General features: G+C 35.5%; 1 protein-coding gene across 2 annotated transcripts in view; it reads right to left on the reverse strand.

Moving 5' to 3' along the window:
- sdk1b (sidekick cell adhesion molecule 1b) overlaps positions 1-25,481 on the reverse strand; it is a 253,500-nt gene that overhangs the window by 97,621 nt on the left and 130,398 nt on the right. Inside the window, exons 7-10 of one of the 2 annotated variants that reach the window (XM_051903423.1) lie at positions 14,861-14,887; positions 6,969-7,080; positions 6,028-6,218; positions 1,066-1,149 (exon numbers count right to left, since the gene is read on the reverse strand). In XM_051903423.1, coding sequence (XP_051759383.1) covers positions 1,066-1,149; positions 6,028-6,218; positions 6,969-7,080; positions 14,861-14,887 — 414 coding nt within the window. The remainder of the gene's footprint in view (positions 1-1,065; positions 1,150-6,027; positions 6,219-6,968; positions 7,081-14,860; positions 14,888-25,481) is intronic. The other variant, XM_051903427.1, reaches the window with a different exon arrangement.

The raw sequence follows: 25,481 nt of genomic DNA on the forward strand, positions 1-25,481 counted from the left end.
TAAAATAAGACTGTCAAAAACAAGCTCGCTGTAATTAAATTTTTGACAGTTTATGACAAAGTGCGCACAAACTCAGCTTCACACCCTTACGAAAGTGCAAAAAGAACGAGTCGAGATTCTCAGCAAGTGTAAATTGCAGAGGTACAATCTATGCCACAAAAAAAAAGAGGAGAAGTCTCAGTAGTTTTAAAAAAGTTTCATAAAGGAGAAACTGTCCAGATTTCCGTTAAATAAAGGAGAAAATATTACTAGAGAAAAAAGGGGAGAAGAAAGAGCCGTTTGAGGTCTCTCTTTATGAATTTTCCTTGTTAGAAGTCATGAAAAGTTTAACTTTTAGACACTTGGCACTTTGTTGCTGAAATGTAGGTCAGATTGACGCAGCTTGTTAAAAGGATTTTCTAGTTGGATTCTACTCCTCCGTTGCCCTGTGAGCCAATGATATACCTAATGTCTTTTAACTAGATCTTAACGTAGAATGAACACTGACACCGATTAGCAGCTAATGCCATTAGCGCCTCGCTCGCCTTTTCTAATGTACTTGACCGCTTATTCCAGATCACTCATTTAATCGATTAAATTAAGATGAATTCAAATAAGGACACATTGAGGAAACGAGCTGGGGTCGATGCAGCGCGCTTGGCAAAAAGGTCAAATTTGTGAGGCGACAAACGGTTATGCTAAAAGCAAGTCTTGCGGTTGACTCAGCACATAAACTGAATAACGTTCTTACAGCAAATAGTCGGCTGAAAGCACACCGGCCACAATAAAACGAACATGCTATAACATTATGCAGAAATGGGAACATTATGCTTTTAAAAGATACATTCAAACATTCAGGATTGACAGGTAGTACACTGGAAGTTAAGTGGCTTTTTTGTTCAAGTGCTGGCAGTTTTTATACTCCTGACAATATAAAGATGATAGTTTCCTGCATGAGAATGGTTATACAACAGCAGAGTATGTAGGACATATATTATATGACTCTAAAATGGTCTAACTCAGAGGTGCTGCAGTAATTTGGTGCTGTCTGTCTGTAGAAGGGGCGGGGCAGTGGGCAGGGCTTACCTTTGGCCTGACACTGAAGCTCCACAGTTTTCTCAACTTCCGTTATCACCGTCCTCTTTGGTTTTGATGTGAAGTAAGGGGACTCTGTGCTCATACAAACACACACACACACAAACTTGTAAGTATAAACAAGATTTTAACATTCTCTGTAGAAAATAATGCAAAAAGTATAAAAATCTTCACCCTGTTGTTATGAGGTTATTAAGCTGTTCTGGGCTGTTGCTAGAGGGTGGTTGCTGATGTGTGCTGGGTAGTTGGCTAGGGCATTACTAAGCAGGTGTTATGTCTTTTTGAGTGGTGGCTAGAGTGTTGCTTAGTGTTCTAGGTGGTTGCTTAAATGTTATGGGTGATTATCATGGCATTGCTAGGTGACTGTTGATGTGTGCTGTGTAGTTGTTAAGGCATTACAATGCAGGTCCTATGATTTTTGAGTGGTTGATGGGGCGTTAGGTGGTTTCTAATGTGTTCTAAGTGGTTGCTAGAGCATAGATAGATGGTTGATTAGATGTTATGGGTGGTTGCCACAGTCTAACTAGGTGGTTGCTGATGTGTGCTCGGTAGTTTCTAGGGCACTAGTATACAAGTGCTAAGTTGTTTTGAGTGGTTGCTAGGGTAACCCTAGGTGGTTGTCTAGGTGTTGAGAGTGGTTGCTAGGGCATTGCTAAGTATTCTTAGTGGTTGCTTAGGTGTTATAGTTGGTTTCTAGATCGTAGGTAGGTGGTTGCTTAGATGTTTTAGGTGGTTGTTTAGGTATTTGTGGAAGACTTCATGTGTGGTGTACCTCATAACTGAGGGCTTGGATTTATATTTTTACCATTTAATACCAATCTGAGTGTGTTCTAGAGCAGTGTTTCTCAACTGGTGTGTCGCAAGACTGTTTTGAGTGGGTTGCGGAGTGTGTAGCAAAGGCTTTAGATATAGAAAGACGGTTCACTCCTATTAGTTATGAATAGGAGAAACTGCAACACGCAATATGGCGGAATTTGTCCCGCCTTCTAAGTAAAAGAGCCAATCACTGATTGATAAAGTCATTGTGTCACTGCAGCTGCCGTTAGAGGCTCCGGTTCCCAAAGAAACCTGAGACTCGCGCTTAGGACTGCACATGCGCATTGGCTTGTCTAGTCTGAAAAATAAGTCTTTTCAACGCTATTTGAGCATAAGAAACAACATTATGGGACAGTTTTCATGTGCTGATTTGAAACACATGAAAATATGTTTCAAATCAGCAGTTTTTGAGATTTCAGAATTCCGCCATTCAAATAGATAGGACTTGGTCTCGGATGCCTGAAATAGCTGTTCGGAGGCGTTGCAAATATGGCCCCAGAGTGAACAGACTTTAATTGGTAGTCAAAAACAACAACAACAACAAACTTAATTCTATTTTTTTTCTGATGCAAGAGTTTTATTTTGAAAGGCGTGAAAGCTGTTGACACTTCTGTCAGATGGACTTTAAGTAAAGAATGCCTGAGAAAAAAACGCGTTCTGATTCAGTATATACGGTTAGAGATGTTGTCAAACTATGTGTCAGTGTCGTTATTCTAACGTTATTTTCGTAAACTTGTTACGCTCGCAAATTATGTGGCACCCGCTGTATATAACTTCATTATAAATAAAGTGCAAAAGAAATGACAAGCATGCATGTCGTAGTTATGTTGTCAATTAGTAATTCATGATATTACCAAGAAGTACTAATAAATTACGTAACTTGCATGCAGGTATGATGTTCATTCTATTCAACATCCTTTTCACCTCTGCATTACTTCTTTCTTACGTTTTCGCTCTCACCCAACTAGCCTCTTTCCATCCATGTTCTTCTTTGCGTAGTTAACGTCATGTGCGCTGTATTTTTGAAGGAACGGGAGAGCGAGTTCACTTTCACTCACTATATAATTACAGATGTTAAATATATTTTTACACTCTATTAGTATTTAAAATGTGTTCGTGTATATAAGATCAAATTAAAATGTGTCCTGGCATATGCCTGCCATAAAAAAGAAAACGCTTTCATCCACTGCACTTTTATTTTCCCCTTTATTCTTGACAGGAAGAGCAAGACTCTTGTTACTTTTTCACACACCTGGCATTTGTTTTTTTTCTCTCTCTCTATATCTCTCTCTCTCTCTTTCTCGCCTTGTCTAACTCACTCCAAATCAAAGGAGACAAAGGACCTGTTAACAGTAATGCTGATAACAGCTTTTCACTTACCGAAGAATATCGAGAGAATAAAGAAGGGGGGTTAAACAAACAACAACAACAACAGCAAAAAACGAACGGCATAACAATGTCGCAGTTTTTCCAATTCATTCCATTCTTTCCTCTCTCTTTCCTCTCCTCCTTTTCGTTCTTCCCGAACAAATCAGCACTTATTCAGTCTCATTGTACATTTATGCAGATCAGGATATACATATTCAAACTGGCGCCTGGATCGGATTCAACGGCAGAAACAATAAATACCTCCTCCGTCTCAACCTCTTTTCCACTGCTGGCTGCACTGACATGTTCACTTTATCTTTCTATAAAAGTCTCTCTGAGCCTCCAACAGCCCCAATTTATTCATCACTCCATTGGCTGCCTCATGCATATGCATGCCCCCCTTTCGCCCAATCATGTAAGGCGCACACCTGTCAGATAAGCTCATTGAAAGAATATTCGTTGCTGTTTCTAATAAGAGTGCGAGTTGAGGTATAAATATTCATAGCTCATCTATTGGTGAAAAAGATCTCAGGACAGAGAGTAATATTTGTGTTTTTGGATCAAAGAGCAGGGATGTTAAGGAGGCTGAGGATGTTTAAGTCCACTGACCTTCTGGAAACATTGGAAACTGAGAGTCGTGATGCTCAGATAAAACTCCAGTAACGTGACAAAGAATACCGAGAGCCGACTTGCTATTGTGTGAATAAATGTGCATAGCGACCATTAGAACTCACTTTTACAAATGTCTAAATTTGTCCTCCCACTTACTGAGAGAAACAAAGAAAAAATTGTAGATGAATGGGTAAAACGGCTACTTTAGAGCATATACAACAGGGCTAGTGTGTCGCTAAAGGTTGAGTTTCAACTTCTGCTGCAACACTCTCATGTAGGCGTCTGTTGATGGAAATGTCACAGAGGCAGGTCCAATTGTGATTTTGGAAATCCAATGTATTTCTGATTTCAAACTGACACTTTCCACGCCCTCAGAAAGATTTCTTAATCATACCTATCCATCAAATGCTCCATCTGAGAGCTTTCTCTACAGTGTAGGTCCCCTTAAAACCTTCAGTAAATCAGTTAGATCTACAGGGCGATGTCACTTCATCTAATTAATATTCATGAGCAGAGAGGTGTGATATTCCCTTGTTTTGATAAAATAGGCATTTGCATGTATGATGCTAGCTAACTTGAGTGTCGTATTTTCAGATGTTTAAGTGCACTTATTTTGGTCTGGTCAGCATAAATATGTCTTTGAGCGTAGCTTGACTAATATCTAAAGGTTTAGCGTAAGTACTGTGTAGGTTGAGTGTATGTGAGGCCACTAATTGAAAAATAAATGAAAAGAGCCAATCAATGAAAAAAATGAAAACAGCCAATACTCAAAATTTATTAACATTAGAATTAGGTTAAAAAGAAATGTTTATGTATACATAAGTGTTAAGTGGAAATTTTTTCGTGAGAAGTTTTCTTGTGCTATTAATATGAATAAACCACACAACTGAGAAAAAAGTGAATTGAAGCCAATGATAGATGGATCAAAATCCATCTAACTTTTAAAGAGTGCGCAGTGAGAGCATGACTACAGCAGTGCGCTAAGAATAAACAAAGCATTAATATCCACTGGTGTGGATGCTAATGTAATTTTAAGTGTAACTGAACCATTATAGTTTTCGTGATCAAATTTGATGACGTTTTTCAATTTTATTGCTGTATTGTCATATATACAGTAATTGATACAAATCATGATTAATTCACTAACTTTCCCATTAAAATTGGTTCTATCTACAAAAAATGTATGAACTGAAACCACACATACATTGCTTGAGGATCTTGCTGGACTTGCTTTCAGGCAAAAGCGTGTCTTTAGAGAGCATCGAAATGGCGTAAAAAGGTTTTGAAAACCCCCTATATGGAGATGGTTTGGGTATGTTTTATGCAAATTACTAACCTCTAATGCACAAGGTCACTAATTTTAATAGTTCACCCCAAAATGAAAATTATCCCATAATTTTCTCACCCTCAAGCCATCCTAGGTGTATATGACTTTCTTCCTTCTGTTTGAACATGCGTTTTTTGGAGCTTCAAAAACTTGGACATTATTCAATGCCATTACAAAGCTGAGAAGAGCCAGGATATTATTAAATATAATTCTGATTGTGTTCAGCTGAAATAAGAAAGTCATATACATCTAGGATGGCTTGACTATTCCTTTAAAATTCTTTAGAACAAGGATAAATACAAATTCATAAGCGTATGCAAGTGAAATTTTTTGTGAGAAGTTCATATAAATATAAATAATCCACGCAACTAAGAAAAAAAACGAATGAGACCCATTGATAGCTAATCAAAATCAAAATAAATGTAGTCTTGAGAACATGGCTGCAGCAGTGCGCTTAGAATAAACAAAAGTTATTGTTCATTGGTGTGGATGGTAATATAGTTATCATTAAAGTTATTGTTATAGTTTTCTTTTTTGGTGTAATGTTTTGGCATATCTTCAGTAATTGATACATAAGCTTGGAAAAAGTTGACAGGAGCTGTACTTGACTAGAAATAGCTGCCCAGAGGCGTTAACGAAATGCCGCCAAGTGGAGTGACTTTGCTTTTAAAAAAACCTTGGTATTATTCATAGAAAAAAAATTGAGCTCACTGCAGTATTTAATTAAATGATATTCTTGAAATCAAATCCACCTGACAAACCCTTGCTCTCTAGGTCATTTCAGTAAAATAATACTGCATGTAGCATAAGAGAAACCCCAATCGTCTTACCCAGCACGGAGAGGTACGCTTTGGCCTCTGTGCTCTTCTGACTGCTGTTTCTGAGCGCGGCCTCACACACGTACAGACCCACGTCCGCTGAGGTGGGGTTACTGATGACCAGCCTGCGCCCGAACGAGTCCACTCCTGCTGTTAGTCTCACCCCATTACGCTTCCAGAACACCTGCAGCCTGTCAAGAGATCTGCTCCACACACACACACACAAAACACAGCACATTAACTGCCATACTGAAATTAATACTCATGCCAAGAATTATAAAGAGCACAGTTAGGTATGTGTTAAATACGCAAGAAAATCAGCAAGTGAACATTTTGTCCTCAAAGTTGATGTGTTAGAAGCAGGAAAAATAAGGCAAGCGTAAGGATTTGAGCAAGTTCTACAAGGGCCAAATTGTGATGGCTAGATGACTGGGTCAGAGCATCTCCAAAACTGCAGCTCTTGTGGGGTGTTCCCGGTCTGCAGTGGTCAGTATCTATTAAAAGTGGTCCAAGGAAGTAACAGTCGTGAATTGGCAACAGGGTCATGGGCGGCCAAGGCTCATTGATACACGTGGGGAGCGAAGGCTGGTCCGTGTGGTCCCATCCAACAGACGAGCTACTGTAGCTCAAATTGCTCAAGAAGTTAATGCTGGTTCTGATAGAAAGGTGTCAGAATACACAGTGCATCGCAGTTTGTTGTGTATGGGGCTGCATAGCCACAGACCAGTCAGGGTTTGGCTTTATTAAGTTGAAACAAATGCATAACACAGTCAAAGTCATCAAGTTTATGTGAAATGACAGATATAATCGCAATTTTGACTGATGTAAATGACGTCACCACTGTGATGGATAATAAAAACAATATAACAATAACAAACATCTTTGAAATTATACAGGAACCCTGTTTTTAATGGAACCCTGGCAGTGAGTCACTGCCGTTGGGGGCAACCCACCTCGCATTAGCGACGCACTCAAGAGTAGCCTCACTCGCCCCAGCAACCACTGATGTGTTCTTAGGTGCAATCACTATCACCGGGGCAACCAATTCAGCGGGGGCAATAACATCTGAGAGTGAAAAAGGGAAAAGAATGGTAAAAAAGATAGAGAGAGAGAGAGAGAGAGAGAGAGAGAGAGAGAGAGAGAGAGAGAGAGAGAGAGACGGTTGATTATTGGCACAATCAATCAGGTTAACAGACTGAGCATCATGGGGGAGATAAGGTTTTGTGATGAGGTGCTAAGTTTTTTTTTTCTTTCTTTCTTCTTTTTATCCTCTCTCTGAATCAATTCGTTCTTTGAAAAATAATACATGCAGAAGAAAGTCAAATGACTATTCATGGTTGACAGATGATAGAGGAGGGAAAGAAAGAGCGGGAGATGGAGAAAGATAGGTGAATGGCGAAAATGACATGTGATTGCATCGTTAAAGGAATAGTTCACCCAAAAATGAAAATTATGTCATTTACTCGTCCTCATGTCATTCCGTGTAATTACAATGAATGGGAACTGGAGCTTTCAATCGCAAAAAGGATGCAAAAGCACCAGTATCATAAGAGTTGCACATATGACTGCTGTGATGTATTTCATAAAATTATTCTATACGAGTCATATGGTATAATTCTTGGCATCGGTCGCATCGACTAAATGCAGGAGGAGATTATTTATGAACTTACATTTTGGTCTGGTTTCTAGCTATCGCATTGCTTCATAAGACTTGGAATATAGCATTTGAGTTATACAGTTTTATACTTGTAGGATACTTTTAAAAGCACCATAAAGAGTTATTCTATACGAGTCATATGGTCTATTTCTTGGCACGTTCATGAGAGAACTGGTTATGTTTGATTCATAAGCTATTTGATCTATTAAGATGTTTTCAATGAATCATTTGATCCAGTTCACAGAACCAAATTGAATTTATGCATGAATCGGTTCTTGAGTTCAACAAATTGACTCGGTGATTCGGTTGCATCGACTAAATGGAGGAGGAGATTATTTATGAACTTACATTTTGGTCTGGTTTTGAGCTATTGCATTGCTTCAAAAGACCTGGAATATAGCATTTGAGTCATAGTTTTATACTTGTATGATACTTTTAAAAGCGCCATAAAAGTATACAAGTCATATGGTGTATTTCTTGGCACGTTCATGAGAGAACTGGTTATGTTTGATTCATAAGCTATTTGATCTATTAAGATGTTTTCAATGAATCAGTTGATCCAGTCCACAGAACCAATTTGAATTCATGCATGAATCGGTTCTTGAGTTCAACTAATTGACTCAGTGATTTGGTTGCATCGACTAAATGGAGGAGGAGATTATTTATGAACTTATTTTGGTCTGGTTTTGAGCTATTGCATTGCTTCATAAGACTTGGAATATAGCATTTGAATCATAGTTTTATATTTGTATGATACTTTTAAAAGCGCCATAAAAGTGTCATAAGAGTTATTCTATACGAGTCATATGGTGTATTTCTTGGCACATTCATGACAAAATTGGTGATGTTTGATTCATAAGCTAATTGTTCTAAGATGTTTTCAATGAATCAGTTGATCCAGTTCACAGAACCAATTTGAATTCATGCATGAATCAGTTCTTGAGTTCAACAAATTGACTCAGTGATTCGGTCGCAACGACTAAATAGAGGAGGAAATTATTAATGAACTTACATTTTGGTCTGGTTTTGAGCTATCGCATTGCTTCATAAGACTTGGAATATAATGTTTGAGTCATAAAGTTTTATACTTTATGATACTTATAAAAGCACCATAAAAGAGTTATTCTATACGGGTCATACAGTGTATTACTTGGCACATTCATGACAGAACTGGTGATGTTTGATTCATAAGCTAATTGTTCTGTTAAGATGCTTTCAATGAATCAGTTGATTCAGTTCACAGAACCAATTCGAACTTATGCACGAATAGGTTCTTGAGTTCAACTCACTCACTTAGTGATTTAGTCGCATCGACTAAATGGAGGAGATTATTTATGAACTTACATTTTGGCCTGGTTTTGAGCTATCGCATTGCTTCATGAGACTTGGAATATAGCATTTGAGTCATACAGTTTTATTCTATTATGATACTTTTAAAAGCACCATAAAAGAGATATTCTATGATGATGTTTGATTTATAAACGAATTGTTCTATTAAGATCTTTTAAATGAATCAGTTGATCCAGTTCACAGAACCAATTTGAATTCACGCACGAATCGGTTCTTGAGTTCAACTCACTGACTCAGTGATTCGGTCGTATGGCTTCATGAGACTTGGAATATAGCATTTGAGTCATACAGTTTTATACTTTTAAAAGCACCTTAAAAGAGTTCTTCTACATGAGTCAGTGTATTCCTTGGCACATTCATAAGAGAACTTGTAATGTTTGATTCATAAGCTAATTGTACTATTAGGATCTTTTCAATGAATCCAGTTCACAGAACTTGAATTCACGCATGAATCAGTTCTTGAGTTCAGTGATTTAGCCACATCGACTAAATAGAGGAGAAGATTATCTATGAACTTGTTTTTGGGCTGTTTCTCACTTAGAGCTACGTCATGGCTTCATAAGAATTGGAATATAGTGTATGAGTCATACAGTTTTATACTTTTATGACACTTTTATGGTACCTTTGTATCCTTTTTAATGTTTGAAAACTCCAGTCTCCATTCATTGTAATATGATCTTCGAATGTGAAGAAATAAAAGACGGAATGAGTAAATAATGACAGAATTTTCCTTTTATGCAAATGATTCCTTTAAGACTGAAGGAGAATGGTGAGAACATGCACCTCAGATGAAAAGCAGCCTACCATGATAGATAAACTGGCACACAGATGCAAACAGACACACACACAAGCTTTGATCTGATCTTTGATCAGTGACTGGAAAGGTGTAATGCATTCTCCCATCCTCCAAACACAGCAGTGATAGATGCTCTAACTTTTGTAATCTCAGTAGGAATGTATGTAATTTATGCATTCATCTCACTGTATCTCATCATTCAAAAATATGACAAATAAACCACAAAAAACCTAGCAGAAATCTGCGAGCGATACAGAAGATACAGAAGATTGGAGCGAGCGAATGGAATTGGACAGGAAAAGTCAATAAGAAGAGGAACAAGATATATAGGAGTGCTATTTCTGAAAAGTCTAAAAATGAAGCAATATTTTAGAAACGTAGTTGTGTATGTGCACTCTAAATGTAGCCAGTATGTGTTAAACTATGGCACCTTAGGTGTGGATCTTATGACTTGGCATGAAACCTGATTTGCATAGACTGGCACATTCTAAATTTATGTCCAGTAACAAGTACACAAAGCAAAACTTGGATGCATATGGTGTTAAATAGTTTCCAGTTCTGCACTACTGATTTATGCAGAATATCAGTGCTTAGAGTGATTTACACATCCTGTGTTGGTCCTGGAACAACAACAAATCTTTCAAGCAATCAGTGCACTATGATTTAAGGCAGGGAATGCATTGATATTAAAATTCTGGCAAATACCATGAGATGAAAATTAATTTCATGCTATAGTCGATAACTGATAAATGGCAATTATATTCTTTTTTTTTTTTTCTGGACACATGGCTTTTGGCTATATTTAGTTAAATAAATAATTATTTAAATAAATAAATACATTATAAATAAATCAATAAATGAATTAAATAATAAAAACTAAACAACATTAATACATAATAAAACATTATCTTAATTATGTAAATTATTATTTATTGATGAAAAATATTATTTAGTTATATAAATGTGGCCAAATAAATAAATACATAATAAATGAATAAATGAATAAAAATAAATAATAATTACTACTAATAAAGCATTAACCTATTTATTTAAATGATTTTTGTTTTTTTAAATTATTTATTAAACATTATTTAATATGTTAATTAAAATGTTATGTGTCAAAATGTGGTCAAATAAATAGATAAATAAATAAAATGTTAATGAATTAATTCATTAATATAAGTTAATATAATTGAATAAGTTGCATTAATTTAATAAGTTAATATAATTTATTTATTTATTAAAATATTATGTATTTATATAAATGTGGTCAAATAAATAGATAAATAAATAAAATGTTAATGAATTAATTCATTAATATAAGTTAATATAATTGAATAACTTGTATTAATTTAATAAGTTAACAGAATTTATTTATTTATTTAATATATTATTTATTTATTAAATAAATGTATGTTAATGAATTCATATAAGTTAATATGCATAAATAATGGAGAAAAAAAAAAAAAAAACTTGTCTTTAACCAATAAGTGACCTCTGATTTAAAGGGTTAGTTCACCCAAAAATGAAAATTGTGTCATTAATTACTCACCCTCATGTTGTTCCACACCCGTAAGACCTTCGTTCATCTTCAGAACACAAATTAAGATATTTTTGATAAAATCCGATGGCTCAGTGAGGCCTGCATAGACAGCAAGTTAATTTACACTTTCAAATGCCCAGAAAGGAACTGAAGTTATATTTAAAACAGTTCATGTGACTACAATGGTTCAACCTTAATGTTATGAAGTGACGAGAATACTTTTTGTGCGCCAAAAAAACAAAATAACAACTTTATTCAACAATAGCTGATTTCAAAACACTGCTTTATGAAGCTTCGAAGCTTTACGAATCTTTTGTTTTGAATCAGTGTTTCGGAGTGCCAAAGTCACGTGATTTCAGTAAACGAGGCTTCGTTACCTCATAAGTGTTTCGAAATTTCAATGGTTCACGTGACTTTGGCAGTTTGATACACGATCCGAACCACTCGAAACAAAAGATTTGTAAAGCTTCAAAGCTTCATAAAGCAGTGTTTTGAAATTGAATATTGTTGAATAAAGTCGTTCTTTTGCTTTTTTGGCGCACAAAAAGTATTCTCGTCGCTTCATAACATTAAGGTTGAACCACTGTAGTCACATGAACTGTTTTAAATATGTCTTTAGTAGCTTTCTGGGCATTGAAAGTGTTCATTGTCTTGCTGGCAATGCAGTCCTCACTGAGCCATCGGATTTTATCAAAAATATCTTAATTTGAGTTCCGAAGATGAATGAAGGTCTTACGGGTGTGGAACGACATGAGGGTGAGTAATAAATGACAGAATTTTCATTTTTGGGTGAACTAACCCTTCAAGGGGTTGAGTTATACCGATGATCGACTGATAGGAAAATTGTTCCAGAACCAACAAACAACTGTACTTGTCTAAATCACACTGTGTATTGCAATATCATGCTGGATGGCAAACAATTAACATAAATATGTTCCAACAGAAATAAAGAATCACACTCTAGCTCACATCCCTCAGCCCTGCTGACAGAATAATTCTGCGAGTCTATCTATTCTCATATTGTGCTTCGGGAAGTGCTGATTATAGCTGCGTGTTATTTTTCAGAGTGAGCTCAGAAGTACAGTAGCCTGAAGAACGCCGCAAATGAAAAGGAAGATTTGCACTAAGGGGAAAAGACTGTGTCGTGCTTCTGAGGTAACGTTGCTGTCAGCCGCTTATACGGCCTCATGTACTCAAGTCAGAATGGTGTTTGACATGGTGTTGACACGGTGTTGTCTTCCACGGGTTGGTTTTCATCAGGCGCAGAGATTAGCTGCCTTGAGCATATTGAGATGGTTGTAAAACAATGTAGAACAGCTACAGGGACACGCAAGAGTCCACACACGAGGGTCCACACAGAGATCAGAGATCGGATGTAATAATCTTAATCCAGTGTCTACATGAGTAGTGAGTGAGATTACGACATGTGGAGATATTAAATTTGTCTCTGAGGAGAATCCATTATCTTAAGCCTCTAACAAATCCATCTAAACACACAGTACATGAGAGATTACACACACATACACACACAGAGGGAGACAGCATGGGTGAGAGCAGACAGGAGAGAGAAAGCCAGTAAATTATTTTTTCTCAGGACTCTCAACTCTGATTGGCCGATGCACATATTAACCAGTGTGAATCTATATATCATGCTGTGTGTGTGCGTGGGTGAAGATTTAGGATTTCTTATTTTGCATGCCTATTTTGAAGTCCCGCAGAACCATTTCAAATGATCAGGCAATAATTATTTGTTATTTTGTAGTAGCAATATGCATGCATAATACACAGAATGCAAAACAACAGGCAAAATAAAAAAGAAAAATACATAAAATATAAACTACAGTATGTCTATGTTCAGGATTAAATACATACATACATACTGCACACTGCATATATACTAAATACTGCAGCTATTTAAAAAAAAAAAAAACAGCACGTAAAAAAAAAAATCACATTATAAAATGACAGTGACATTTCTGACAGTACTATGCTATGTAGTCTTGTGACATTAGTATGTTAATTTAATTTTCAAAAATGCTTAATGTTTAATTTATAATAATTTAATCTTAACTCTTAATTGGTTGTCAAATAAAATAAATAAATAAATAAAATAATAATAAAATAAAATATATATATAAAAAAAATAATAAAATAAAATAAAATAAAATAAAATAAAATAAAATAAAATAAAATAAAATAAAATAAAATAAAATAAAATAATGCAGGTGACATTACTTTTGGATCATTTGTCACTAAAGAAATGTAAAATCAATAGCTATGACATGTTGCTGACAACTATATCTGTCAGTCTGAATTGAAGGCAATATATTTTAAATATTGATTTTGTGACAATTACTTGATTTCATATATTATTTATTTATTTTAGGGCTGCAACTAACAATTATTTTGATAATTGATTTATCTGTCAATTATTTCTTCAATGAATCAATTAACTGGACTAAAAAACAAATATTATCTTAATTGTTCTATATTAATTATATTATACTATTATTATAATAATTTCTGTGTGCAATTTAAAGGATATGAAAACAAATATATTGAATGTTTTCACTCATCTGAACATAATAATTTATCTACAATAGTCCCTTTACAGTTACACCTCTCATAAAAATACAATTACTTGAGTTACATGTAGAATCCTAAACCTACATTTAATGTCTAACGAGAAATATTTAAGCAAAATGTGCATCAGCACTCATTCAGGTCAACTGTTGCAGTGCAGATGCGTTTTATACATATAGACAATACTGTAAAATCATGTGACTGGCGGATGTTTTTCATGCACAGCACGCAGATGCGATAAATCGACAATCAAATTTGTTGTCTATTATTCGCATTATCGATTTTATGCATTAGTTCGCTGTAAAAGATTATATTATTAATAAGTTATGACAACATATGTTTTTACATTGCTTGCAAAATAAGTTAAGCAATTTTCAACTTATTTTTGGAAGTTATACAAGATTCAACTCATTTTTTAAAGTCAGTTTAATGTAATTTAAGTTGAAATGACTTAAACATCCAAGTTCATTGCGCTTAAAAATGTATTTTTTTTTTACAGTGTTGTTGCAGCCCTATTTAATTTATTTATTAATTGGAAATGCTGTTCAATATAATCACGCTGCTTATGCCCGCTGTTCACAAAGAGCGATACTTTTAGTGAGACTCACTACTTGTGTTTGCTTATATTCTGTCTCCTAAAACTAAGAGCGTGGAGTGGGCTGTTATCACTTCTTGTCGTTCTCCATCCAACCCTACTCAAAATGATTCCGAACATAGTCCATGTCTCATCTTCTGGGCAATCAGAGAGGGAAATGCCAAGAGGACATATGTTCACTTCATAATTCAAAATCTCAAAGCAGATGATCATCTAATGTCATCAGAGCAGTGAGACAGGAGAAGAGGAGATGTGAACGAGAATGAAAGAGAGAGGACGGGTGAAGATTACAAGCTTTAAGAGTTCATTAGAATGTCTTACCAAGGGAACCACGATTCCTCTTGTTTACTGCTCATCAGGTCACAGAGAGCAGAGAAAGAAAGAAAAAAGAAATCAGGAAAAAAATCATTCCTCTCACCAAAATACCTCATATATCCTCACACTTTCAGCCCAAAACAACATCAGCTCCACGGTTCTCAGGCCCTCCGTCACACCTGCCATGATTTTATCATTCTGCGACATGTAATTATGGGAATTTGCTGACCCTTGACCTGCTCTTAATGGAAGCGCCACACTTATAAGCTTCCTGCTTTCACTTTAACCAACAAAATGAGGTGCAGAATGTACACATAAGAGTAAACACACTCATAAATAAACAAAGAAATTCATTTTGATCAATATCACAGAGAAATTAGTTTCATTAAATGTTAATTGAAGTTGTTTGAAAGTTTCTGTATCTCAGATACCATTAATATTTGTCCTACAATGTGTCTTAAAGATTTTTTTCAATAAAACGAGTGGGTGGATTAGTTCATTTGAAATTTGATGGGAAATATGACAATATTTATGAGTTCATATTGAGATCCCTAACGTTTGTTCCAAGTTGGGGTTGGTAAGATTTTTTAAATGTTAAGTCTCTTATGCTCACCAAGGCTGCATTTATTTGATCAAAAATGAAGTAAAAACTCTAATATTGTGAATTATAATTATATTTTAAAATAACTGTTTTCTATTTCAATATATTTTAAAATATCATTTATTCCTGTGATGGCAAAGCTGAATTTTCAGCATCATTACACCAGTCTTCAGTGTCACATGATCCTTCAGAAATCATTCTAATATGCATATTTGGGACTTATTATCAAAGTTGGAAACAGTTGTGCTTTATCTGTGGAAACCTTGATGCATTTTTCAGGATTCTTTGATGAATGGAAAAGTAAAAAAAAAAAAAAGTGATAGATATAACAAAAAAAAAAAAAAAAAAAAGTGATATAACATAGAGAGAGCCATTCTTCAGAATCATACTGCAGGCCTATATGCAAAACGCTATTAACAGTTAACTTTTTCCCCGCCATTGATAGAACTTTCCGGCAATCCATGTTTTCACTGTTATATGGTAGGGGGCGCTATTATGCATCTTCTGAACAGAATCTCTGTATCCAAAAAACAAGCAAAGAAGCAGAAACAAGCGATAGAAGCATTGCTTATGCACAAGCTAACATGATCATCAAACATTCAACAGCATATAAATCAAACTCACAAAGAGGTATAGGACTGTACAAGATATGGGGGTGTTGATGGATGTGATCTACTCCATCTATTTTTTCATCATTTTTTTGTGAAACGTGCCCACATTCAAGTGTTGATAAAAAAAAAGAAGGCATGAAGCTAGAATTTTTTTTTTTTTTTTTTTTAAGGCTCTTTTCTTTCTTTTGAAATATTCAGAACATACAAAATATTCTGGGGGCCATGAAAGTTTTGTAAAAAATGATCAAAAATGCTGGCGCTGACTGGCAGCTTTAAAAAAAAAAAAAAAAAAAAAAAAACGCTGGTGGGGAAAGAGTTAAGGTAACATCTTTCCCGCTCTCTGTTTCTGTTGCTCTCTGTCTCACACGACAACCTCAGGAAATGCTGTGCTTTAATTGGTTATACATTAGACGGGTGTACTAGGAGCAGTCACACTGAGAGAATGTGACACAAAAACCCTGGCACTGCCAAAACGCAAGAAATAGCAAGTGACACAGTACACATTATAAAATAATAAACACTCCAAACTAAACAAACTGTGCTACATTGTTGTCACACGACCTCATTACATACATTTTTAATCTAGATTTGTCTGGAAATATCTTAACAGAAAGCTCTGGCCTAGTGGTTAGCACACATGCTTTGACACAAAGTGTGTTTTCCAATCCTGTCCCTGGAAGTAACAACAGTGTCTCGCTCAAGGACACAATGGTAATTAGGAAGGCAACTGAATGATTCTGGTTCCGAATTTGATTGCACTTAACGATTCTGGTTCCTTAATTATTCTTTTAGTACGTCTGAGGCAGGGTCATTATAGTTAACTGAGGGGTCATTTACACAACACCGTTTTCAACTAAAAATAGAAAACTTTTTATGCATTTCTCTGAAGAGAAGTGATGCATTTGTGTAAAAAAAATATCCATATTTAACTAGTTATTAAGCCAGACCACCTTCCGTATTCTACTTACGAAGAAAGTGTGTAACTCTCGCAGTTCAAAAAGCTTACGCTATGTCCTACGCCTTCCCTATTCAACTTACGGAAAAAGCTTAACTGAAGCGACACCAGTTCCGTTTTTTTTCGTAATTTGAGTATGGAAGGCGGTCTGGCGGAAGCTAGATATTTTACTTTATAACTTGTTAAATATGGATATTTTTACACAAACGCATCGCTTCACTTCAAAAGCCCTTTATTAACCACCCGGAGCCGTGTGGAGTACGTTTATGATGGATGGGTGTGGATGGATGCACTTTCTTCAGCTCATACTCATTGATCCTGTTCACTGCCATTATAAAGTTTGGATGCGTCAGGATATTTATTAATATAACTCCGATTATGTTCATCAGAAAGAAGAAAGTCATATACACCTAGAATAGCTTGAGGGTAAGTAAAGCTTGGGGTAATTTTCATTTCAAAGTGAACTAATCCTTTTACAGCAGATGGCACTACGTGCTTTAGAAACAGCCGTCCTCTGCCTGCTTTTCCAATTCCTTTACACACACCACTTAAACCTAAAATAATCATTCATAAAGTTCAATAAGAATTGAAGCGAATTACAAGGGTGTATGAGTGGGCTGTGTTTACATTAATCTCATGTCACAAAAGCATTCTAAGCATTCCGAGGTGCAAATATTTAACCACTTACATAACTCACACGATCGCTGTCCAGCACTCTTCTTCATGAGCATTTCAGTGTGCGGTTAAAAACTAGTCGAGCGCCACCTGCTGTTAAAACTAAGCTCAGAATCGATCCAGAATCATTGTATTGCAAATCGAGAATCGATGGATTGTCCCAGCCCTATAAATATAGCATTTTTAGTCGTTTTCGCGGATCCGTGTGAACGGGGATCGTTTTGACAACGTTGTTGTCTGTACGTGAAAAAAGCAAAGGAAACATTTTTTTTTTTCCATTTTTAGTACATCATTGTCGTGTAAACGTACCCTAAAACTAAAACCATAAAAAATATATTTTGTTTCTTAAAATAAACCTTAACTGAAAAAAAAAAAAAAAAAAAACTTTTTTTTTATTTTAACATTTTATTGAGACTAGCTGTCAAGGCAACATTTCTCATTTTCATTTAGTTTAACTTGATGCACAAAAATAACTAAAACTGAAACAAAAATTAATTAAACCCCAAACAGAAATTGGTATTTAAAAAAATACAAAAAAAAAAAAACCTGACAAAAAACAAACAAAACTGCTACAACTTTACATTTAAAATGAAAACAGAAAATAAAACTAATTCAAAATAAAAATAAAACCTATAAAAGTATCTCAATACTAAAATATTCAGAGGAAATCATATGGGTTTGAAATGACACCAAGGTGAAAATATGATGACAGAATTTTTGGGGGTCAAAGTATTCCTTTATAACAACAAACCACGTATATTGTTTACAAAAATGGTTCTGAAAAAGAAAGAATGCAGCTGTTTAGTCACAAAAAAGATTAAAAATTATCACTTGGTAACACTGGAAATAGTTTCTCTGCATTATGGGAGACATTATTCCCAGCAGTCATTTTTGTCAAATGTATGAGGTCATTCAGGTACACAAAATGCATAGAAAAATGTGCACATTGTGTTTGTGTTTACACTCACGTGCGATCAATTTCTACATTCCAATTGGTTATTCATTAGACGGGTGTCGTAGGAGGAATGTGAACCAAAATCTGTGACATTGCCAGATAAAATTCATCGAAAAGGCAATTTATCAGCCAATTATGTGATCCAAGACAACAGATTTTGCCTTACGACAAAATAAATCTTTTACAACCTGCAAATTTTGTCTCAGGCAACAAAATAGTGTGAAAAGTTCAACTCGGCTTTAAGCAAAAGTTTGCTCTCATTAATGCACGGGAGAAAAAAACTGAGATATTAAAGAAATCTCATTTGTGATCTTTCTCTCGCTCCTTCTCCCACCCATTTTCTCCTGAAAACTTTACAAACACGAACAAGGGCGAAGCACAAAGTGAGTGACGAAGTTTCAGGGAGGAAGACGATGTGCCAGGGCAAATGAAGAGCAGAGGAGAGCGGAGAGAGAAGAAAGGACATGAGAAACAGCGGATGAAAGGAAAAGAACAGGATGAGCGTGAGGGAGGAAGTGAGAATGAGAGACAAGTCATGAAAGATTTACATCATCAGGAACTGACAGAGGAACCCCAGCAGCATCAGATACATACAAGAGAGAGAGAGAAAGAGAGAGAGAGGAATGGATAATTCAAACACAACCCCATGTTCATGCATGAGCAGAAGCCACACACATGCATATGACTACATATAATATTTGGATTGGAGGCGCATGTTATTCTGATCATCTGTCACTCTTAATCTCTGGATCTGTAATTGAACAGGAGAAGATAAAACACCATGAAATAAACAGATGAACCCCAGCAGTCTCTCAATGTCTCTTTGCATTCCTTCCTCCGTCAAAGAACTCAAACGTCACTTCATAAATATCTAAATGAATGTGGAGCAGCAAGGGCAAACATGTTTATCTCTTCATTTATAATGAAAGGGTTAAAACATCAATGTCTGATTGTACTTAGTTTTTGATTTACACTGTAAAAATGCTATGGCAAAAAAAACTGTCGGTTAACAGAAAGTGTCTATATACAGTTACTATATACAGTATATACGTACTATATACAGTAAATAACTGTAATAGATCTAACTGTACATTTAATGTAATTTTTACAGTAGAATACTGTTCAATTTACAGTTTTTGGAGTGTTTTTTGTCCATACAATGAAAGTTCAAAGTAGTTAAGACCCCAGCATTCTTCAAATTATCTTCTTTTGTGTTCAACAGAAGACACAAAAGTACAGGTTTGGAACAACTTGAGGGGGAGTAAATGATGACAAAATATAAATTTTTCGGTTGAACTATCACTTTAATGATTATAGTTCAGATTCAGAGTGCAATTTCTGATTATGATTACACAATGATTCTGGTTATGATTCCTACTACACTTAAATCTTTGGGGTGAAATATTCCTTTATGGAACCAAATGTTTTTTTTGGTTTTTGTTTGGATGAATGGACCAACTCCAAATTTTAAAAGATTTTTAAATGGTCTTTAAAAAAAAAAAAAAAGTAATAAATTCTTTTATTCAGCGAGGATGCATAAAATTTATCAAAAGTGACAGTAAAGACCTTTATAATGTTACAAAAGATTTCTATTTCTTAAAAAATGCTGTTTTGAACTTTCTATTTATCAAACAATCCTGAAAAGAAAACGAAAAACTACCATAATTTCCACAAAAATATTAAGCAGCATAACTGTTTTCAACATAATAATAGGGATCATGTGCAGTGAAGACTGGCTGCTGAAAATTCAGCTTTGCCATCACATGAATAAATAACTGATTTTAAACTATATTTAAATAGTAAACAGTTATTTTGATAGGTAATAATGTTTCACAATATTACTGTTTTTACTGTATTTTTGATCAAATAGATGCAGCCTTGGTGAGCAGAAGAGTCTTCTTTCAAAAACATTATAAAAATCTTACTGACTAAAAATGGCAAGCATTCAGTTACCAACCCAGTTCTTTAACCACTAGGCTACACCATTAGGGACATGGGGAAAAAATACACAGCTGGTGGGATTACAGAGATACATTCCTCACAACTTTGTCTGGAACATTCTTTGAAATCACACAGCAAAAGCACGTTGCATTTTTCAGCGGTCATGATGTACAGTTTTCTGTTCAATTGACTGAGGTATTGAGAAAGAGAATGATGCTGCGATTGTGCTGTGAAAGAAGCATGTAAGACAGAGATAAAGAGAGAGGAAACAGGCCGAAACAGAAATTACAAAGGGATCTCTATCCTTTCTCCTTTGCGCACCAGCACCTATTGACCCTCTCTAGTTCCAGTGTCAATCACCTTAATGAACAAGAAAGCGAGGTAAAAAGAGGCCAAGTGAGACAGAGAGGGATGTCCACTCCCTAGGTGTAATTCTCTGCAATTTTTCCACTTACCCTCACCAGACAAAATAGCAGAGCTGCCTCTTGCTTTTGTCAGGTAATTCACACACTTAGAGTCAATCCAGTTTATTCTTCCAGTCCGTAGCAGGCAAGGGTAAGGAAAATAAGTCTAAAAGCCAGAGACTTATTTTTGCAGTCTTCCTGGTGTCTGGATGAATTGATAAGAGCTGGATCTCAGCATTTCCCTTGAGAGTGCTAACAGACTTAGCTATTAATATACTTTCAGGGCTCATTTTAATCGAACGTATCTTCCTGTTCTGCCGGCAGAGATCTTTTGATCATGCCAAGAAAGCAGGAGGAACGCCGGTTAATTAAGTAGTGCGACCCAAAAGAACTTCACAGATCACCTTTGAACACTGTCAGTGAATGGCAAATTGCTCGATCAGAAAAACTTGAAACATCTTCAGCTAGAACTTTCGGTCCTTTCGGTTGTTTCAGTTTGAGTCAAGTATAAAAAAGGATGTCTTTCTAGTTTAGTTTTGGGTTTTGCAGCCATTTTGTACAATGAGTCTCATTCAAATAGCTTGCAAAACCATTACATTTTTCGTAGAACCAAAAAAATCAGAACAAATTTCTGTGTGCATCATTTAAACTATACTTAAAACCATAAGAACAGTTTTACAAATGATTCACACTGAAATTCATTATCCTTGTGTTTCATGAATGAGACCTAATTTTGGACACACACTAGTGGATGTTTGCATGTGTTCTAAACAGCTGCGAAAGTCAATTACACCACAAAACGAAACATTTTGTCATTGGCTTGCTTTCTTTTTCATCTTGTTGAGCTTAGTAGCCCCTCTCACAGTGAAATCCTGTTGGTCAAAATTTCTGTTCTACATTACCGTGTATATGCATAAAAACGTTCTTGGTTGTGTTTCGCATACAACGACGTAACTCCCTGCTTAACTACCATAGTACGATGCATTGTTGAACAAATCAACTAGCTAGTCACTACTGTTTCCCGAAACCGTACTGTCGCAAACCTGTCGTTCAGCCACGTTGGTGAATGATGTCACACAGGTGGTGGAGTAATAACTTCTTTAAATGAATCCATTTGAGATCGAATTAATGCTAGTTTTTTTTTTTTTTTTTGCTATAAATTATGGACATGGCATCTGAGGACTAATTCTCATTTTTCTCAGTTATTTACTCAGGAATGAATCAATACTGAACTTACTTGACACAATTTTCTTCTAGAGCTGCTTTACAGCCAAAATTATGTTCCCTCTATCACTGTAAAGCTGCTTTGATACAATCTGAATTGCAAAAAGTGCCATATAAATAAAGGTGACTTGACTTAAATACTATACAATCCTGTGGCATGCAGTGGTGTTTTTTTTTTTTTTTTTTTTTATAAATAAATCAAATGTAAATTCATGACCCAGTTACACTTAATGTTGTCACATTTTCCTGGTTAAATAAAAATTACTTTACATCAAAAAAAGAAAAAAAGAAACCAAATACAATTCTATTTTGTATTTTTACATTTACAATTTACATTGTAATTAATGTTCTATTTATTAAAACCAAGTGTCAGTCTCATCAAGTTAGTGTTTTAAGCATTTTTACATTGATTAAAGGCAGTAACAATTTAAACAATATACTTTATTTGTAAACTGATGTTCAAAGCACTGATGTTCAACTTATTTTCGGATCATCAGTCATCAAGCTCGGTAAACTCTGGTCACAGACACAGAGATGTATCTTTAATTTCACCAAGCTAATTGCTCACTAAAAAAACAAAAACAAAAAACAGTCATCATGTTTTCAGGCCATTTCCAGCTTGATTTTGATGTGACAAAGTGGTGATATCTAAGTAGGTAAGCTGTTTACTTACTTTTTAATTAGTCTTCCCATTAACGCCTTCATTTTGTTTATTCAGACTGCTTTGCGAACGTGGAACAAGTATGAAAGCAAGAGGCAGGATATATTGCATGAACCAATCACTGCCAATTATAACTAATCACATTCAATCATAACCTCCTCTCACATGACTTTCCCCCATTCATTTTCAGTTACCCCCCACTAAACCCACTGCAAGCTTTAGGGGGTCTGTTGTAAGTCAATGGGATCAGGGGAGGCACGAGAGATGCGATGTCCCGCTGTAACTTTACCTGTGGGTGTCGCTGTTGGACAATGTTACTTTAGAAAAATGTCTGACTTTTTACACTTTTTAATGTCACATTTTTGTAATATTTGCATTGTTTTATTTTTGTAATATGAATTATTTTGTAATATGGATTATTTTCTCATCATATTTTTGGAGGAGGCACTGCCTCCCTTGCCTCCTTGGAGGAAACGCCCCTGATACAATCAATAAATAAGGATCTAAAAGCAAGCAAGTCCAAAATCACAACTACTATACACTTCTTGGTTCTGGATTGGCATGGACATGATCTCAAGTCCCGTGTGTCTGAGTGTGTGATCAGGTTAGTTGTCTTTTTAGCAGTATCTACTGGCCAGTTATTTTAGTCACAGCATGTCTGGTCATGTTTAATGGTCTTCGTCTTTGTCCCAAAATATGGTTTAAGCCTGCATGTGGGTCCCAAAGAGTTCAGAGTTTCATCACTAATAAGTTGTGATTTTACCACAGGTCACTTGTGTATAAATATATCAATGTATATCAGCTGATATGATAAAAAAAATACATATATTTTTAACACAAAGGACCTTTAATAGTATTGAGTGAACCAGTTTGCATATCTGAAACTTACGCAGTTTGAGCAGCGCTTGTATATCTGACCTCTTAACATGCATGTTAAGTGACGTGTAACGGCGTTAATTAATTAAAAGTGTCAAACTCATCCAGCCACAGCGGACCAAATTAAAGAGGTGACTCTTTGAGGGCTCTCAATATCACTGAGTGATACCACAGATGTACCTTCAGAAACTCGACGTGTTCAAACAGTCCTCCAGTCAAACTCATTAGAGCTGTATGTATATCCATGAAGGTTAGAGTGTGATCTGAGATCTGAAGATACCTCAGCATCTCTGAGCTGTTTAAAGTTGTGTGGTTAAACTCGGGTAATTGGGTCATGAGGTCTGTGAATCAGAGTCATGCCAAGTGAGTAAACAACAGTTGAGAGTTTTTAAAGTTATAAACAACAGCAGGGGATTTAGAAGTCATGCTCATTTGTGGATTCATTTAATCATTCACTCATTGTTTATTCCTTTGTTCATTGATTCATTTACTCACTCACTCATTCACTCACTCACTCATTCACATAAACATATTTTTTTCCCTTATTTTCTCAGTCAATCATTGATCAAATAAATTTAGCCTTTGTGAGTTTAACACGGTGTAAGAGACTTCTTTCAAAAACATAAAAAAAAAATAAAAAAAAAACTGACCCCAAACTTTTGAACAGTGCCCTCATGTAGATTGTTGAACGTGGATTACAGAGGCTCAGGATGCTGCTGCTGTGAAGCACACTGACAAACATGAATTACTCCAGTTTACTGTCTAGCTGCAGGAGTGACTCAGACAGCTTGACTCAGGGACCAGTCAAGTTATACACATTCAAATAAAAGCTTTCTGGTGTAAAACCACATCGTAATGGGAGGAAGAATAGATACAAATAGATAATGTGATACAAATACTACTATAAACACTCTCACACATGCACACACTCACACATTGAAGACCTTCAGGGCTGAGGGCTGAGTTTTAATATGGGGGATAAATTACCTCAGACTTGACACTCAATGTGAGGTAAATCCAGATAATGGTTCAAAGTTGATTTTGTTAACTTCTAGTTGCACACAAACACACAGATGGCATCAAAGTTAAAGGCATGGACCACAAAAGTCCATTTTAAAACCCTTCCAAAAGCAAGAACTTTGACTTTCTCTCCCACATATATCAGCGGTATAGCTCCTTTTTTGTAAGTACTTGTTATTTAACAGACACTTTTTCATTCTAACTGCACGAGTTGCCCTGAAGCAATGGATTTAAATGGCACACTCAAACGCACAATGATAGCAGAACCGGATTGTGATTTCTTTGAAATCCATCAGAAGTCCATATTCTTAAACAACACTCCCATGAAGAAGATCTTGAACACAACACACTCTCATATATCTGCACTTGACTGCGGTAGAGTTTTAAAGGGAAAATATAATAGGGGGAAAAAAAAGAGTTCTCTTGCACTTTGGCAATAAAAAAGTGTATTGGAGGGCAGGAAGTGATTTTTCTATATAGGAATCGCTATCACAAACTCAAAATTCCTATGTTTTGCATCGTTTATGGTTGCTTAATTCGATCAAACCGAGAAACCACAAGGAGCTTTTATCACTTACGTAACTTTTATCGTTTTTTAACTTTAAAAGTTGTCATCTTTTATAGCGTTTTGCGCCTGCTGATACTGAAATGAATTTGGATACCTGCTTACCTTTTTTGTTTTTGACTTGGTTAAATATTCACAC

This window comes from Ctenopharyngodon idella, chromosome 1 (genome assembly GCF_019924925.1).
Source record: "Ctenopharyngodon idella isolate HZGC_01 chromosome 1, HZGC01, whole genome shotgun sequence".
In the NCBI taxonomy this organism is placed as follows: domain Eukaryota; kingdom Metazoa; phylum Chordata; class Actinopteri; order Cypriniformes; family Xenocyprididae; genus Ctenopharyngodon; species Ctenopharyngodon idella.